General features: G+C 42.0%; 1 protein-coding gene across 1 annotated transcript in view; it reads left to right on the top strand.

The window, feature by feature from the left end:
- Window positions 1-20094, top strand: part of alk (ALK receptor tyrosine kinase) — a 498990-nt gene that overhangs the window by 446905 nt on the left and 31991 nt on the right. The window contains exons 12-19 of the mRNA XM_089004720.1: window positions 4235-4400; window positions 8747-8894; window positions 10293-10403; window positions 10625-10766; window positions 11859-12026; window positions 14092-14190; window positions 16178-16333; window positions 17342-17455. Of these exons, the coding sequence (XP_088860846.1) occupies window positions 4235-4400; window positions 8747-8894; window positions 10293-10403; window positions 10625-10766; window positions 11859-12026; window positions 14092-14190; window positions 16178-16333; window positions 17342-17455 (1104 nt within the window). The remainder of the gene's footprint in view (window positions 1-4234; window positions 4401-8746; window positions 8895-10292; window positions 10404-10624; window positions 10767-11858; window positions 12027-14091; window positions 14191-16177; window positions 16334-17341; window positions 17456-20094) is intronic.

The raw sequence follows: 20094 nt of genomic DNA, 5'->3' as shown, positions 1-20094 counted from the left end.
TCCTGTACCTTAGCAGGAAGCTGTTGCCCAGCTTTTAGATAGTCGTAGTCTTCTGCTCTGTCTGCGGTCAAGTCCAGGACAGCATTCAGTGATTCCCCTGTCAGGAAGGGTTCCAGCAATCCCACCCATTGCTGCTTTGGCCACCTTTCTCTAATGGCTGTTGCTTTAAATGTATGCAGGTACGCCTCAATATCATCCGTCACCCCCATCTTGGCTAAAAAAATCATCCGCCTTCACCCGGGGCATGTTCTTGGCGGCCAATTGTTTTTGCAAGAGCAATTCCTCTGCCTTCAGTTCATTTGCTCTCTTTTGCTCCTCTATGAGAGCCAAATTGGCCTGATATTGGGCTTCCTGACTTGCGAGAAGGGTTTTCAAGATGGCTTCCATTTTTTTTTTTTTTTTTGTAATCGAAGATATTTTCAATTTAGAAAAAACATAACAAAAACCATCTATGCCCATGCGATTATTAACGCTTGTCCAGTGCCCGCATTCTCCACCATATGTGATATCATGAGAGGCTAGCTCTCAGCGGGACAGGACAAGGAGCGCAATTGGCGACAGGTTTGAATACAACTAAAGGTTTTAATAAAGGGTTTCAGGGGGAATTCACAAGCAACAAAGGTTTGAATAGTGTCTCTTCCAATACTTAAATCAATATAAAGCCTCTTCTGAGGTGAAACTGAAGACAGAGTTCTTTTCCAGGTGCTTCTAGGCCTCACCCCTCTTGATGTCCTTCCTCGGTAGCCACCTTTAGCAAGGGTCCAAATCCAGAGTTCCGTCGTATGGTCCCAACTGGCGATGAGTTTCATGCAGCGATGAGTTTCATGCAGCGATCAGTTCCTCCACGCCGTACGGCAATGGAGCTTGTCTTCCCTCGGCATCCACACTCAGAGGTTTTCTGCCTTAAGAGCCTTGCTTGCCAATCAAGCCGTGATCAGCCGCAGGCGTGTGGTATGAATTGCTGCCTTCCACCAGATGGGGCCAAGACTCTCTCTGGGTGGAGCCATCTTAGGGGGATGTATTTGCCCTCCAGGACACAGCCTCTCGTGACATCACAGTATGTATGTATGTATGTATGTATGTATGTATGTATGTATTGTGATATCATGAGAGGCTAGCTCTCAGCGGGACAGGACAAGAAGTGCAATGGACGACAGGTTTGGATACAAACAAAAGTTTTTAATCAAGAGTTCCAGGGGGAAGTCACAAGCAACAAAGGTTTGAATAGTGTCTCTTCCAATACTTATCAAAATAAAGTCTCTTCTGATACTTAAATCCAAATAAAGTCTCTTCTGCTCCTTAAATCCAAATAAAGTCTCTTCTGAGGTAAAAACTGAAGATGGGGTTCTTTACAAGAGTCTCTAGGTCTCACCCCTCTTGACGTCCTCGTCATGTAGCCTAGCCACCTTAGCTAGGTTCAAATCCAGTGTCCAGTCGTGTAGTCCCAACTGGCAATGAGTTCCACGCAGCAATCAACTTCTCCACAGAGCACAGCAATCGAGCTTGTCTTTCCCCAAGCTGCACACTCAGAGGCTCTCTGCCTTAAGAGCCCTGCTTTCCAATCAAGCCCTGATCAGCCGCAGGTGTGTGGTTTGAATTGCTGTCTTCCACCAGTTGGGGCCAAGACTCTCTCTGGGTGGAGCCATTTTAGGGGGATATATTTCCCCTCCAGGACACAGCCTCTCGTGACATCACAGTATGTATGTATGTATGTATGTATGTATGTATGTATGTATGTATGTATGTATGTATGTATGTATGTATGTATGTATGTATGTATGTATTTCTATTAGAAATATTAGCTGTTCTTTTGCATTTGTGTGTTGAGTTGCTGCTTTTGTTTCAGTTTAATTTGTTGGATTATTGTGAGTATTAGACATGCCCAATTTTTTACTTAGACCTCACAAAGGGTTAATGCTGCTTCGGCGGGTTTCTCGTATGTGCCACAGTTGTGGGTATTCAGAAGAAGGATCTGGAGCATGTCCAGAGTTGCCACCGCATATACTCTGTATCTCAAAAATCTTTTTTTTTTTTCGATCCTTCTTCATTTGTACTTCTTCAGAGCGAACTACTGTAGGAATCAAAGTGTTGAACTTTTCAAATCAGATTCAGTGAGGAGTGAAATGTTATTTCAGGTTCCACTTCATGCTCAGTCATCAACGCCCAACCCCACTTCAAGAATACTTGTCAGCGGAGGTACTCTATAATCTCACTTGGAAAATGGCATTCACATTTTCGTTGGAAATCTAATAAATTCCATGACAAGATATATTTGTGGTGAGGAGTAATGTCTTATTTTTTATTGTTTTAATTTAGTTCATTTCAGGTTCTGATTGTAGTTATTTCTCATCTCCCTCTTTCTTGTATCATGAGGTGTGCATACATAGAAAGACTCAATAAGATAAAAAATGTGAATAATGCAAACCATTTTAAAAATTGTGGCTTTACAATGATGATCAGACAGCTTTATCAGGAAAGAAATGTTACACACACACACACACACACACACACACACACACACACACACGCACACACACACACACACACGCACACACACACACACGCACGCACAGACACACATCCCTCCTCCATCTTTCTTTTTTTCTTTTTAAAAAAGTGTCAGAGAGTTACTGGGTTGAGCTAAAGAGCTGCATGCCGCTCTGTAGCCATGCCTTGCCGACCCCTGGTTTGATGAGATGAGTAAAATTGTATGTTTCACTAATCAGATGAAATCACGGATTGATGTAGCAGCCACTGAATCGTCTCTACATGTAGCCAATTTGGCATGTCGTAATCAATCTGCTGAATGGGTTAGGATGATCAGAGCAAGAAGTAAATCGAAATATGCTAATTTGGGGTGGTTGTGCAGCGGTTTGGCTGGTCTCAGACACAAGCTGCTGGGTTAATTCTTGCACTGGAGTCATCAAGGGAAGTCATACATTCATGTTTGACTTGCTTATCTACTATGCTGATGAATTAGGAGAATCAGTGCTGCAGGTTTTGGTCCTCACTTTATTTTGAGGTTTGTGTGTGGCATTTATAACTAACTAACTTAATTAATAAATAAATCAATAAAAGATCATTTCACTTAAAATAAAACCTACTAAATCAAATTGTCCCTGCTCTTGCCCACACCCACATATACTACTGCATGTAAGTAACTGCAGTGAGCAAAGATGTTGTCCTTGCAGTTAGCCATTTCGAGGGCAACCGGGAGTGCTTAATACTCGCCAAGTGTCTGCTGTCTCCCCTTGTCGGCCTGACGTTTTGCCATGTGCTGAGCCTGATGGGGATTTTAATTCTGCCAGCCTGTCAAGCCAACAATCTTGCTCTCTTCCCTTGACACTTCATGGTTAACCCCAACAAAATGCCTCTGTCAGCTCTCTGCTTCATTTTTTCCTTCCATTGTATCTCAACATGGTCTTTTATGTTTCATTTTCTTTCCCACTGCAAAGAGCTTTTATTTATTGACACTTTGTGAGTTCAGGTATACGGCCTATCACGAATCCATGTCTTTCTCTCAGCTTCGTCAGATCCCACTCCGCTCTCCTTTTGCTATTTTTTATTCACCCTAATTTCACCTCCACACACTTTCCTCTTCGGCTTTTCCTTCTTATCTGCATCTATGCTCCAGTATCCTGGCAAAAGACAGTCACTTCTCACCTCCTCATCTGTTCAAAACTGACTCATCCTTTTCTGACTGAAAAAGTCATTCGAGATTGTGTTGCTTCACTCTGAATCACTAACCTCAATGTGAGCTCTTGTTGTACATGTGGGTGTGCACATGGGTGAGCGCGTGACAGAGATAAGCATTTGATACAAAATATGATGTTTCCAAAAGTGATCATCTACAAAAGAAAGGAAGGGTGTACAAGCGTGCTCTTCTTTGAACCACAGCACATTTTCATATAATCAAGGTCTTCAAATTCTGCTCACCCATCATCAGACAACAAATGCGAGCACTGTGGATCAGATGAAAACTGGCTCCAAATCAAATAGAACAAGTTCGCCTTGAAACAGTTCAACTGGCTTTTTAAACTTGCTCTTCAAGCATGTGTTCCTCTTCAGCCGCTTCATTCAGAGGCAGGTGTTGCCATTATCTAACTGCTCATTATTTAAAAAAACTGAAATGCTTCATTGTGTATATATCTAACAATTTGCTCATTGTTCTTATTATTATATATGGTGCACTCTTGGTGCACTCTTAATATTATGCTCTCTCCTTGGTGTTCAGCCAAAAAATGGATTTTTACCACCTGTGGTGCTGGCGGCCCAGAAGGTCCAACTCCTTCCCAGTGCTTCAATTCCTATAGGAGCAGCAAAATCAATGTGACGGTGGGCACCAGGGGACCCTTCAAAGGCATCCAGGTGTGGCAGGTCCCTGAAACTGGAACATACAGGTAGGGGCCAGTCATTATTTGTTCAAAATGGTATATAAAATACCCAAATTAAATGTAATTTATCATGGTCAAAGCTTAAAGGTGCATGTTTATTAGATGTATTTTGCCATGTTATTTTTGTTTTTTGTTTTTTTGTTTTTGTTTTGTGTGTGTGTTTTTTTTTTGTTTAGTTTTTTTACTATTCCTTCCAAATTCATTAGGCTTCAAATGACCAGTGCGGTGAAATAAGACAAACATTTATTTGCGTTACAAATCTCTGTTCAACTATATGGGTTTTTGAAGTTATTTTTCAATTTTCTCCACGATGTAACTTGTTATTATCTCAATCTTTGTATATATTGATTTGTCCACTACGCATGTGTCAAATGTTGCTGAATTTGGTCCAAGGCACACTTTGTTTGAGTTTGATGGAATGCTGCGACACATTCAACATTAGAGGGAACATGAACTATAAGTGGCGGCCCGGTAGTCGGTGGTAATCGGCCCTGCGATTGGCTGGCAACCAATTCAGACAGCTGAGATAGGCAACCCCCGCGACCCTAATGAGGAATAAGCGGTACGGAAAATGAGAGATGAGAGAGAGATGAACACTGTAACACTGAATGTCGAGTTTTGCCAAAGAGACTGACACATTTCACTTTTTGTGTTGCTTTTTTTCCTTTGTGAGATGCAATGCTTTCTTCTCCTTTCTGAATTGCAGCACGATGATGATGTTCTTTGAACAAATTGCAGGACAAACTATGAAAGTAAAAATACAAACCATGACAAGTGAATGCAGCCAATCTTCCAAATCCATGAAGGTGTAACTTGAAATTTTGAATCATTGTTACTGAAAAAAAAAATTGCCAAACTTTACACCAGAACATCCCTTCATAGTCTTCTTTTCCTTTCGGCTTTTCCCTTTAGGGGTCGCCACAGTGAATCAATGCCTCCATCTACCCGGTTTTATGCATCCTCTTCTCTTACACCAGCTACCTTCATGTCCTCTTTGACCACATCCATAAACCTCCTCTTCGGTCTTCCTCTCGGTCTGCTGCCTGGCAGTTCAAGGCTCAGCATCCTTCTCCCGATATAGTCACTCTCTCTCCTCTGGACATGTCCAAACCATCTCAGTCTGGCCTCTCTGACTTTCTCTCCAAAGCCTCTAATATGAGTTGTGCCTCTAATGTACTCATTCCTGATCCTATCAGACCTGGTCCCTCCCAAAGAAAACCTCAACATCTTCAGCTCTGCTACCTCCAGCTCTGCTTCCTGTCTTTTCTTCAGTGGCACTGTCTCCAGTCCAAACATCATGGCTGGTCTCACCACTGTTTTATACACTTGTCCTTTCATCCTAGCTGAAACCCTCCTATCACACATCACACCTGACATTTTTCTCCAGCCGCTCCGGCCTGCCTGGACACGCTTCTTCACCTCTTTTCCACATTCTGGACAGATGACTCCAAGTACTTAAAATCCTCCACCTTATTTATCTCTTCTCCCTGGAGCATCACTCTTGCACTTGGATGCCTCTCATTCACACACATATATTCCGTCTTGCTGCGACTGATCTTCATTCCTCTCCTTTCGAGGGCATATCTCCACCTCTCTAGTTTCTAGAACATCAGAATCAGAATCAGAATCATCTTTATTGCCAAGTATGTAGAACACACAAGGAACTTGTTTCCGGTAGAACACGCTGCACTAGTATCGTCGTCAAAAAAACTGCTAAGTGGCACTATACAGTTCCATTTTGGCTACTGTTGAAGAGTTCAAAGAGTTAATGGCCTGGGGGAAGAAGCTGTTTAAATGTCTGCTGGATTTGGTGCGCATGGATCGGTAGCGCCTGCCTGAGGGGAGTAGCTGGAAAAGGTGGTGGGCAGGGTGCGGAGGGTCCAGTAGGATTTTCCGCGCCCTTGTTTGGATTCTTGCAGTGTGCAAGTCCTCGAGAGTGGGTAGGGCGGTGCCAATGATTTTTTCTGCCGTCCTAACTGTCCGTTGAAGTCGGATTTTGTCCATTTTTGTGGCGGCCCCGAACCAAACGGTGATGGAAGAACACACATGGAAGGACACATAGATGTACTAAGGTGAATTATCCAAGGACAATGCCATGCCATTCTGTGAGCACTTGAGCAAATTAATTGCACCATCCTGTGATCTTGACTGTTTGCTGGTTTAAATCATTCTGAAGCTTGTGAAAAGTTCAGAACAATGTTTGCCACGATAGGGGTGGTATACTTGACCAACCACATTCCCCAATTACTTGTTTACCAGGCCTCTGATTGGATAATTAATGGATTACCATGTACTAATCCCCTTTCCGTCGGGTATAAAAAGAAGGGGTTTTTGTTTTATAAATCAGTTATTCTTCAACGAGATGGATACAACACTGCGGATTTCTTTGCACAGAAGGACATTATTGTAATGGATTGGCCTGGCAATTCACCGGACTTGAACCCGATACAGAATTTATGGTCAATAATCAAGATTCGTCGGTGTGAGAAAGATTGCACAACAAAAAAGTGCTACTTTGTCCTATAATTAAGACCTGGTACAGGGACCCTTCCATCATCAACAGATGTCAAAATCTGGTCTATTCCATGCCAAAACACATTGCTGAGGTGATAAAGAACAAGGGAGGACACACTTATTACTAAAATGCACATTTGAATCATTTGAGTTGTCAAAAAATGTAAACAATCATATTTATGCCAAAATAACAGGGCGGTGCAATTAATTTGCACAAGGGTGTACATGTTATGTGACACTGATATTTACTTTTGAGATATGTATTAAAGAAATGGGGGAAAGGGACTTGTTGGGATCATTTTTTTTGTTTGTTGTTTTTGTTTTTTTATTATACATATATGTTACTATACATATACTATATATATATATATTGTGAACTTAGAGGACGGTTCGAGAGATGTACTGAAGCGACTACAGCCTTGACTCAAAAAATACATAATTGTACAGCTCGCACTAAAAATGTCTTTCGCAAGGACAGCCATACTTGAACATCTCATAACAATGCATCCTCCTCCTCTCACCTACTTCTTCCGCTCCTGTGTGCAGCAGCAGAGCATCAAGGTTGCTCAAGTACAATGGAGAACAGAAGAACAATTTCAAAAAGGCTTAAAAAATACATCAATAATCAGCCCAAGCCCATTGTCCTCAAACTGTAAACTGTTTTATACTGGAATTCTGTAGTATTAATCACGGTAGGCAGGCATCAATATGTGTCCTGTGGTAGTTTTTTTGAAAACATGAAGCATTTGTCTGCGGAGAAGTTCTCACCTCACTGCCCACTCAACTCTGCTGAGTCTGGAGTCTTTAAATGCCTTACATGACACATGACCCAGAGTTTTGAGAAAAAAAACACATCTTGCCTCCAAACTTCAAAATTGTATCTTCAGTGCAGCATGGTTATCTGGCAGAGCCAGTAAATGAAGTTGACAGACGGCCACAGAGATGAGTGTGAGCTCTGCTTCTCCCAAGTCATTAGTCAAGCAGCTGAGGTAGCTACCGAGTGTCACGGTTTGCATGGTGGTGATGGCGGGTGCGGATCCAGAAAAGCAGGCCGGAGGGAGCAGGAGGTTGTTTGACAAATTGTATTAAAATAAAGTCAGCAGGAACAAAATGTAAAACATCAAAATCATCTGAATGGAAAAAATACAAAGTATCAAAAGAAAACCAAGTGTAAAAGTCCGCCAAGGTTAAACAAACACATACACAATGCATGCAGCAAACAAGCAGCAAACAATGAACCGACACCGGATGGTCGTGCCGGGTGTCCTTTTAAGTGTCAGTGATTAAACGACCAGCACCTGCGAGGCTGCAGGCAGGGCTGACGTCGCTACCCGCTGGTCGCCAATCTGATCGGGATGACCAGCACCTGTGCAGGTGCAGGCGGGGCCGACAGCGCACCCCGTTGGTCGCCAACCAGATCATGACACCGAGCACCAGGCAGTGTTCTCTCTCCACCGAGCATGACCACCAGGGAAGAGCAATATTCAAGCACTTCCAAAAACCAATCATTTATTTTTGTCTGGATGGTAGAAATGTGACAGTTAAAATGAATGTCGTGATGAAAGTGTATGTATTTGCTTTATGTGTGTCTGCATTTAACTGAAAGCATGACACCGGTCTGCGTACGTGTGTTGAAGCTCAATTGTGCGCCCTGAAGCGCAATTACGTATTATTAAAGGATGAACAAAAAGGGCAACTTTCCCACTTTCATTTCAATTTATTTGTTGTACATATTCATGAGGGTCAGAGTTATTTCTAGGTTACAGTTAATCCATTGTTAATGATATGAATTAATGTTGATTATTTTTTGCTTGTCCTCCTAATGGCTGTGTTGTTAGGATCACAGCCTCTGGTGCAGCAGGCGGCCGAAGCGTTATGGCCATGAGTAGATCGCATGGCATCTACATCGCTGGTGACTTTCTGCTGAGGAAAGGAGAGCTGCTTTACATCCTGGTTGGTCAAAAAGGAGAGGATGCATGTCCCAATGTGAGTCAAATTCCCATAACTGTGGCGGTCTTATCGTATTAAGTATTTATCGGTTTGAAATAAGTAGGATATTTTTTTTGTTGCCATAGGACCCTTTGTAGTTCTTCAGAAACCCCTGCAATGCAAAGTACTGCTACTCCTCTCCGTTTTGTATCTTCAGGATTTTTGGTTTCTTTCCCTTGTCTTTTCTTTTACATTTAGGCCTGCAGCAATGATCCCCTGCCCCTCACAATGCAGTACTTTCCGGAGAAATTGTTTATTAAAGCATGCAGATTGTACACGAAAAATCCATAACTGGTGATAATGGTGACATGCATCCACGCCTAATTAAAAAACCAGAAGGAGTGTCCAGCATCGAGGCATAACATTCTTTTGGTATTTATCTTTGCAAACACTATGTTCCTGTTAACCTTCATATAGGTAGGACTCACAGACACATCATTTTTATACAAACTGGATATATACTGTAATAGCCACAAGAAAAAATATGCGTTTTCAGTACACCATTGTCTGAGGGCGTTTTAGATATTTCAAGCTAATATGAGTATATTTGTGTAGCTCTGGAGAAAATATTATTGGTGTGTTTATTGCATACAGTACAGTATACAGCAAAATATATGTTTCGAAACATTAGCAGCAAAACCAACCATTAACCTTTTTCTGCAGCAGATTAGTGAGATATCGGACCCATTCACAATACTTATCATTCATATTTCTTGCCCAGAGATTAGTTGATGATTCATGAAATATGTTCACTCACACTACCGCTGGAAACAAATGTAAATTTATTTGTCTTAGTATGATTGAACAAAAAAAGAAAAAAATGCTTTCGATGAGGGGGTTTATCGACTTGTTATATTCACTTTATTTCATAATTTCGGGAATATTTTTCATTCCTTGATAAAAAAAAAAAACAATTATGTAAAATGTTTGTATCATTTACCCGCAGGAAAAAAAATTCTCAGGGACAAAAACACAAAATAAATAGTAATAGAAATGCAGTCATCAAAATTTGGCAAAAAGTGATTCACAACAACTTGGAAATGTTTTTTTAAAATGCTCTCCTTTTCAGCTCCGCTTCTCAAACATGTCTCCATGCTTTGTGTGCTGTGTGACAATGTCACTTTTGATTTTGATCAAAAGCCTGTATTATTTTTCTGTGTGATCAAAGTTACCTCGGACACTGTATGACTTTCAATCAGGAAATGTTGACTCCCTATGTAATCCAGATGCAGTGTCACAGTGCTACAATGACTGTAAATAGTGGAACGGGGAAAACTGTCCTATTCTATTTGTCTTTGCCATTGAAGTTCAACAACTAATCAGTCCTTCCTAACACAACTAGCACCGAGTGGAATCATTTCTTTGTAAGCTCTCTCAATGCCTCTTTCCTCACAGTCTAACACCATGCTGAACAAGATCTGCTTGGAACAGACCGCCCCATTACTGAATAAGACTCAACTGCAGGGTGGAGGAGGAGGAGGCGGTGGGGCTACCTATGTGTTCAAGGTGAGAAGATCACTCAAGAATGTTATCCTCAGGAACTTGAAGGGCACCCTGTAAGAAACTTCAACTGAAGCATATGACACATATGCATTTTACACAATAGCTTAGAACTAGTTCTACAATCTAGTAGTCCTCATAATCACACCGATTGAGGTAAGATGTTGACATGGCAACAAATCCGGACACTTCCAGCGCTCATGAAATAATATCTTATTATTACCCAGGTGCACAGTCGGTTTCACATCCCTCTCATCATCGCTGGTGGGGGAGGGGGCAGAGGCTACAGCAGCCAATCAGAGAGCCAGCTGGAACAGATGGACTATGATCTCGCCCAACCAGGTCGCAATGGGAAGTCAAATGCTGCTGGTATGTTACACCCATTTTTATCTTGTTCCAGTATGGCTGTCAGACCAACCATCTCTTCGTTGGTAAAAAAAAAATGCTGCATTTAAGAAAATAAAGTTTTGTCTTGTGTCCGACAAATATGAACCCTTACAGCTTATCTCGTTATCAGGTTTCAGGGTGTATCAAAGGATTAATTGAACAAAATGTGTACAGATGTAGTTTTTAGTGTATATATTTGGGTAACTGCATAGAAAACTAGCCATCCATCCATCTATTATCCATACAGTGTTATCCTCACTATGGTTGTGGGGGGTTGCTGGAGCCTATCTCAGCCGTCTTCGGGCACTAGGCGGGGGACACCCTGACTTGGATGCCAGCCAATTGCACACAGAGACAAACGACCATTTACGCTCACACTTACACCTAAGGACAATTTAGAGTGTTCACTCAGCCTGCCATGCGGGCAGGGAGAACATGCAAACTCCACACAGGGAAGCCGGAGTGGGACTTTAACTCATGACCTCAGCACTGAGAAACCTGCGTGATAACCACACTACCCCAAAAAAAAACTGTGAAAATCAGAGAGGGGGGGAGAGAGAGAGAGAGAGAGAGAGAGAGAGAGAGAGAGAGAGAGAGAGAGAGAGAGAGAGAGAGAGAGAGAGAGAGAGAGAGAGAGAGAGAGAGAGAGAGAGATTATTGTGATATTTTGGCAGAATATTCTCCCTTTTAGTTGGCAAATCTTAGCAATTGCCTTTTAGCGCTGCACCACAAATATGATAATCATTTTGACTACTGATGTCACATCTCTTAACGCCATAGTCTCAATTATTATTAGGACAGGCAGACGGTGCACCCCTTTTATACCATATCTCAGAAGCAAAAACAACAACAAAAAGACAACTGGTAATAATTAGCCCTTTTATGCAGCCTACAAACTGATAAAATGATAAGCTGTGCACTGTGATTACTGTTGTCCCCGAAAGGTTGAAGGAACAAAAAACATACTCTTCAATCCAATTTCCTTTTCTTTGGTCATTACACTCAGACACACACCAAATATGATTTTGATTACTTTATCATACGAGACGTAATGTATGTTGTATGTTGTGACAGGTGGGGGTGGAGGATGGAATGCCAGTGCTCCTGTCAGTCAAGGTGGCAGACCTCTGCTGTTGGGGGGACAAGGCGGACAGGCCTGTCAAAGGTTCTGGCAGACACGAGGTGGCTTTGGGGGTGGTGGAGGTGGCTGTATTGCTGGAGGAGGTGGTGGAGGCTACCGAGGTCAGTAAAAGAGACTTTTGTCTATCACTTTATATGAAGTGTCAAAATGTCCGTGTTCTTGATAGAAGATTCATTTTGACGTTGTCATTTTTCATATTAATGTTACACCTGGGCAAAATATTTTTCGGAAAAAGTTACATCACAGTTAACACATTAATATGTCTTCCACCACAGTGTAAGATTATGTCTACCAAGCATAAAAGATCAATGAAGTCTATTTATTGTTGACCACAAACACAGACAGCCTATGCTCTTCATTTTCCCACTTTATGTGGCAGAGGTCTGCCCTCTATTAAATTCCGTAGTAGTATTAATTAGCTCAGTAAGGAGTGATCATGTCGTGGTTCATGTGGATGCTGTTTTGGCATATGATCGTTTCAAATTCACTCTTCACAGTTCCTCTATATTTATCATCAGTTTAACCACTTCAGGTGTACCTTTGGGTACTCCATCAGCCTCCTGAGTACTGGAATCTTCAGGTTTGGGATGTTGAGCAATATCTGAAGGTGGAATGCAGCCTTAGGGTGTCGTAAGCATTGGGCATGCTTGTTTGGCAGAAATTTCGCCTTTTACACAAAGTAATAATAATAATAATAATAATAATAATAATAATAATAATAATACATTTGATTTCTAAGCGCCTTTCAAAACTGTCAAGGACACTTTACAGTCACAGGATAAAGTTTATCTGTGGGTGATCAGCAGCAGCTACATGCGCCTAGCTAATGGATAGCTAATAAATAGCTAATAGATAGCCAATTAGCCAACAGCTAGCCAGCTAGACAGCTTACAGCCAGCCAGCTAGATAGCTAATAGTTAGCCAGCTAGCTAATGGATAGCTAATAAATAGCTAATACATAGCCAGATAGCCAACGGCTAGCCAGCTAAACAGCTTACAGCCAGCCAGCTAGACAGCTAATAGCTAGCCAGCTAGCTAATGGATAGCAAATAATCACTTCATTTTTACACATAATTTTTATGATGAATAAACGGGCACGTGGAGTGAAAATTGAAGACCACCGGTAACTCAAAACTCCCCGGAACCTATATATCCTCAACCAACATGATGAATACTCAAGACACTTGAGACACAATACACTTTTAGACACAGTCATCACGTTTATGGGAATTACAGCACAGTACCACTCATCAGACCTGCCCCATGAGGATACAAGGCCAGGGAGGCTTGGCTCCTACCGTTTTTAATGCACCCCATTATGTACTTTTACAAAGCTCTGATTTTGTGGGTGAATAGTCATAGCAGGGTGTACTGGTCATAGGCTTGGCATGGTATTTAACCCATCCCAGTCTCACCTTCTCGGCGGTGATCCGATTGGGCTGCTTGCCTGGCAATGTATTCAGTCCTCTCAAATGGTTTCCTACGAGAGAGCCGTCATGGCCCACCGATTACTCTCGGGTGGATGAGCCCATATCCACCTGTCCAAATTTTGCCTGCGCTGGGACTCCAAACACCAGATGGCTAAAATTCATTGTGTGATCGTGTTCAGTCACGTATCTCTATGGACACCCCTGCTGGACCAAGTGATGTGCCGTGAGCCTACTTTCACGACACATTCCTTATGATTAACTTATTGGAGAGTCTTCTTATTTTCACTGTCAAGACCCCAGAGGTATTTTAGAACTGCCGAATCACTTGCACCACCAATCTGTCACACTGCCAGGCTCACGATCCTCTTCCTGTCCTATTTTCTCCTCTCTGTGTTGCTTCCATAGGATATGTTTCATGGAACCCATCTCCTATGTAATGCTGAAGTAGACATATACTGACCTGGTTTAAATATACTTTGCAAGTTATTCCAGTGGCAAAACTAATTGTATTAACAGCCGCTTACCTCCCACATTAAAAAAAGGAATCCTCGTTCAACTGAATATTGATTGTGTATATCTGAACTGTAATTGACTGCCGACCAGTCAAAGATTCACACTTTCTCTCTCCAAGAATCAGATACTATTTTCCAGAAACTGTAATGAGAACAGGCAGTAATGTCAATGATTGGATGTCGATTGTAATAGTGAGTTTATCTCTTGTTAATTGTCCTTTCAGGTGGTAACACCTCATTAAATGACAATCCTAAAGATGATGGTGATGATGGCACATCTCTCTTTGGTCCAACTGGAGATCCCTACCTCTTCCCTCTGAAAGGTGATCTTTAAGCATGTTCCTGACTCCTAAAGTGTGTGCGTAATGCTTGGGCCAGAGTTAAAAATGTGAACACATGTAAGAACATTACACAACAAATAAAGAGGAAACTCACAACAACAAGGAAACAATAGTCATTGTAGAAGAAAAACTACAACGGCAAAAGGCAATGGACAGAGCCACGGTGGAAAGAAGGTACAGGTGACACAAATAAAACCCGAATCTATCTACACTGGATAGAAAATGAAAAAAAAAATACTGAAGTACTTCAACAGAAACTAATTACGGGAAGGGATAAAGAAAAACACAAAAGTCACAGAAGCACATAACCAACCTGAAATACTCTGGAGGTGATGACAAAATTGAATGCTAAATGCCTTCCACTGGAGCCACATTCTAAAGAGCAACCATTGGTTATTGTTGACTCATGCAGTAGACTGATTGCAGTGAGGTTCTGCTCCACCCACCAATTAAGCGCAGCCACACTGGGGGCATCTCAACTCATGTATTGGATAACACAAAATGATCATGTTGTGGCTCGTCGGTTTCTTATCATAATAAACCCATGATAATAAAATGATTGAAGGCAATATAGTAAAGATTAATGTGATGGTGTTGCCACGCTTTTACAAACAGACCCTAATAAATCCATATTGGACCCATTTGTCTTGTGATGTGGCTGGCATCCCAAAAACAGGATACAGATTGCTCTTTAGCCTCATTTAGCAGTTATATATTGCCATCCAGGCACAACATCAGTATAGGTGTGGTCTCTGCGAAATGTTCCAGCAGATTACTTCTTTGATAAATTCACTGTCATCATCAGATAGATCAACCAGTGTGCCAAAAGAGATTATCAAGGACAGCACAGGAAATCATCCTATTGCACTTTATTGTCTGAAAACGATGATTTATTCATTACAAATGTATCTTATCAAAGTCAAAGTCAAAGTCAGCTTTATTGTCAAATATGCGAATATGCATGACATACAGCACAGATGAAATTACTGTCCTCTCGGACCCAGCATGCAAGGCACTTATAATTACTTAACAAACATAAACATGAAAACTCCAATTTGCCGGGAGAGGGGAGCCGCTGCGTGTTCACGCGCCGCCATCTTGGGGAATTGTTTTTTTTTGAAAAAATAACAAATATGACAACACAAAGACACAGAGTCATTCATTCTTCAGGTCTTGCTGTACCCTCTTTGTGATGACATGAAGCAGTTCTAGTTGAAAGAGGAGAGAATCAAAGCATCCATGTCAGCAGTGGATCAGGGACGTCATGGTGGAATTTGTACGTCTACTACAAGCTAAATGTTGAAAGCAAACACGAAGCTGTAGCATCCATTGACGAAAAGACATTGTCTCACATCTCCTGTCCCACATAAATCCGCTTCAATTCCAAGCCGCGACAGTTCCACATACGCATCGGCGCTCTGCGCTGACGCTGCTTTCTTCTTATCGCGGGCTCCTCAAGCCATGCATCCATCCAACCGCAGACTGTCCAACAGCACTGACCTTTCCACTGAACAAAGCGGGGCTGTGAAGATGCTGCCCATTACAGCCGCAAAAAAAGCACAATGGCCCCAGAGCTGTCCAGCGATGACAGTCAAATGGCTCCGACATTCCTCCCATTCAAAAACAGTACTGGCATATTCATGCTGCCGAAAGGCGCAACCGCTCAGCACAATCTCCTCCTTGATGATTGTCGTGGCCAAAAATGCTGAAAAACAATCTGTATCCGTTCCACGTGACGCACAACAGCATAAAGTGACAAAAGAAAACACAATAACAAGACAAAAACAAAAAAAAAAAGCAAGGCTCGTGAGAGCACTTGCTGATGGCTGCCTACTCAGGTGCCATCTTGAAGAAAAAAAAAAATCTTCTCTACTTAGAGTGTTGTTTTATGGCCAAGTACTTTGGATTGTGATTGCACTACACAAAAAAATACTCACATACATTCCTTCCCTCTGTGTTTGTCGATTAGCAATGGAGAGAGATGGTGAAGTGATCATCAGTCCAGTTTGGAACTGTAGTTACTGTGAGAGCGGCGAATGTCACGAGACAAGCACAAAAATTGTCTGCTACTGTGAAGATGACCTCATCCTGGCACCTGACGGCATGTCCTGCATCAACTCTACAGGTACGAGGCTTGTGTCATCTCACTTTTCCCTCCCAGGGTCTCATTGTAATTGATTAAATTGAATCTTAATGAACTGTGACTGTGAATAGAAAATGAATTAATCTGCAAATGTAATTATGTCATAGAGGCTTAGTAATTTAGTGACTCTTTATCTTAGTAAATGTTATAATGTGTTTTTGATGCATTCAAAATTACACATGCGCACTGGGAATAATCACACAGTACGTAATGGTGTTATGAGCAACTGTTGCTCCAGATGTTGAGTCCCTTTCCAAGATAAGTCATTTATCTCTGCTTCAGTGCGATAAAATCTCTTATCATGTTCAGTATTTATGATAAAAGAGTCCCTTGTGAAGTTTGAGCAGATTTGGAAATTTCATTAATGATCCTGCGTTCTTGCAAGTGGCTTTATCTATTTAAGCCGTGTCTACCTTCAGTAAAAATGAGTTATGTCATGGGTGAAGCTTGAACAAAGGGCTAATTGTGACCCTCTGTCAAGCCAATTCAATTGCAATATTCTTCGATTACGATTTGTTATCTCAGATGAATACACGAATGTTGATCTGGAATAATTTGATATGGGAGATATTTTCATATTATATTATCATATATTCATATCATTATAATCAATTTAAAATGCAGTGTTTCAATTCCAGAAAAATCTTCACAACCTCGAGTTTCTCCTTGCCCTGGTGATTTGCAAATCTATTCTATGTAAGTACAAGTGGCATATTAATGGATGTCACTCGGTCAGAAAAGGTCACCATCAGAATATGGTCACTCCCGGCAGGCAGATTTGTACATCAGCTTGGATAAGAGCAAAGAGACCCCCCCCCCCCCCCCCCCCCCCCCCCCCCCCCCGTCAATTCAATGAGGAATTTATGTGTGTGTTGTGTCATCTCTTTCACATCATTAATTAAGGAGAGGATCAGAAAGGCAAAGGGAATGTGAACGGATCTCTTGGGGAAGGGAACAAATGGAATGTTGTTTTCTTCCCTTGTCATGCAGAGGTGTCCCTACTGCCTCCCCAGCCATCTCTCTCCCACCTGGCGCTTGGTCTGTCCGTTGGGACTTCGGCTCTCATCGCTGCACTACTGCTGGCTGTGTCTGGCGTCATGATAAGTAAATGTCGCATTGACGGTGAAATTACATCAAATATCCAACACTTTTTTTAAAGATCACACTTTAAAGGCGTTTCCATACTGCACGTTTCCACACAAAACGGTGCAGGGGCAAGAAAAGCAAGGCGCAATATATATATTGCGCCGTGCGCCTATATTTGACATCGGTTTGCAAAGCTCCCAAACAACAAAGAGGCTTGAAAGTTTTGGTAATAATGAGGTGAAGGGAACATGATACAAGTAACACATGTTTGGCAATGCTAGATTTTATTTGAATGTTAAAAATGCTAAATTATCATGTATCTTCCACCTTTAGCCAGCTTTGCAAATGGAAATTATCCTCACTGCAATCTCTATGCAATGCAGTGCTTGTCTTTTCTAACGTCTCAAGACAACATTTGTCATGTACGCCAGAACTTGAACACTAGGACACAGCATCAATAACTTTTTTTTCTAAATGTTCCTATACATGTTTTTAATGTACTGTATGCAATGGCAAGAACACAAATATTCTAATATCATACTATATATACATATTTTTTTTTTCAATGTGAGTGTGAATGCATAAGTATAGTTTTTTTGAATGTTGCTGTGCCGATGACCATTTTGTGTTTGGGAGCCTTTGACTGAGTGAGTTGCTTGTTCTGTAGCCACAAAGGGACATAAGTCTTCTTGTGCTGGTCCCAAGCCCGGATAAATACAGAGGGTTGTGTCGGGAAGGGCATCCGATGTAAAAGCTTGGCCAAAACAAACATGCAGATCAAACCTCTAAAGATGGAGGACACTGATTTGCTGTGGCGACCCCTTGAAGGGAAAAGCCGAATGGAAAAGAAGATTCAACTCTGCTTCAACCTTTTAACCAAATAATGGGTTGTCAATGGTGAACTTTATTGTGCAAAGCATTCTGCATAAAACTAAATAAGGCCATCACTCATTGTTACACTTTTGATTTGTTGATAATGGGAAGTATAGCATGAGAATTATTTACAAATTGGACAATATTTTCCCTGGTCATTCGCGTGATCATGTACAGAATGATATCCAAAAATATTTAATATACCCTTAACAAGGCTGTGCAAAACAACATTGACGTTTGGATTCCTCATTAACATAAAAGGTGATGGTTGTTGTTTGGTGTAGAGTAAGATGCGGTTGTCACCAGTGCTGCTGGAAAGTCCAAAAAATGTTTTTTTTTTTTTTTTTTTTTTTTTTTTTTTTTTTTTTTTTTTTTTTTTTTTTTTTTTTTTAAAGGACTCTACACCCCATTGTGGACAAAGGTAAAATTCATGTTGGCTATTGCGCCTGTTAGTGTACATCATGAATCATAGACAAGCTGTATCCTATAGCTAAGTTTAATTTACAAGCGCCTTTCTGAATACCCAAGGACACTTTACAATAAAACAACAATACATAGAACAATAAAACCATGAATAAAATGACAAATAATAAGATAGCAGATTAAACTAGACCAATAGACCATGAAGGCAAGTTGAAACAGATGGGTTTTGAGGTGGAATTTGAAAGTAGGAAGGGAGTCAATATTACGGATGTTGGGTGAAAGTGAGTTCCAGAGTTTGGGAGCAGAGCGGCTGAAAGCTCTGCACCCCATCGTGGTGAGATGGGCAGAGGGCATACAGGTGCAGGTAGGGTGAGGATCTGAGGGAACCGAGATTTGAAGTAGGTCAGACAGATCGGGGCGGGGGAGCAGGTTATGGATGGCTGTAAATGTAAACAGAAGTATCTTGAATTCTATACGAAGTTTAAGAGGGAGCCAGTGGAGCCCTTGGAGGACAGGAGTGATGTGGTGAATGGAGGGGTTTTTAGTGATGATCCGGGATGAGGAAGTGCTACGCAAGCATGGATTGCACAGGGAGTCGGCTCGTCCATTGAGCCCCACTCTTCCACCGACCCCCACTCCTGCACCCAACCCAGAGTGGAGGCGCCACAAGCGCTGTATGAGGAAACAGAAGAGGGGAAAGTGTGGAGGTATTCGCATTAGGCTCGCGGCTAGCCCCCACCGGCCTTGCATTCCTACCATCACGCTGGCTAACGTGTGCTCGCTGGACAATAAAATGGACTACATCAGACTTCTCCGCTCAACTTCCAAGACCGTGGGTGAGTGTTGTGCCTTTGTGTTTGTGGAAACATGGCTGACCGACAGCATACCGGACAGTGCCATCCAGCTAGCCCAGCTAACTAGCTTCCGGGCAGACAGAGCGCCCGTCGAGGGGGGGAAGACTCGCGGTGGGGGACTCTGTGTTTACATCAGTGATGCCTAGTGCCGCAACGCTGTTGTGGTATGCAAACACTGTTCACCACTGATGGAACTTATGGTCATAAAATGTCGGCCATTCTACCTGCCGCGGGAATTTAGTGCCATACTGCTGGTAGCAGTTTACATCCCCCCAGGCTCAGTTAAGAACAGGAGCGCGACATTGAATGAACTCTACCAGCACATCAGCGAGCAACAGACTGCCCACCCAGATGCTTTCCTTATCCTGGCTCGCGATTTCAACCATGCCAACCCGAAAAGTGTTTTTCCACAACTCCATGGACACATTAACTTTCCGATGAGAGGTAACAACATTCTGGACAATGTTTTCACCACACACAAAGGAGCCTACAAAGCCTACCCCCTCC

This window comes from Hippocampus bargibanti, linkage group LG09 (assembly GCF_051943395.1).
Source record: "Hippocampus bargibanti isolate YZ-2025 linkage group LG09, ASM5194339v1, whole genome shotgun sequence".
Taxonomy (NCBI): domain Eukaryota; kingdom Metazoa; phylum Chordata; class Actinopteri; order Syngnathiformes; family Syngnathidae; genus Hippocampus; species Hippocampus bargibanti.
The sequence above is the reverse complement of the archived record's forward strand: the minus strand, read 5'-3'. Positions and strand labels throughout refer to the sequence as shown.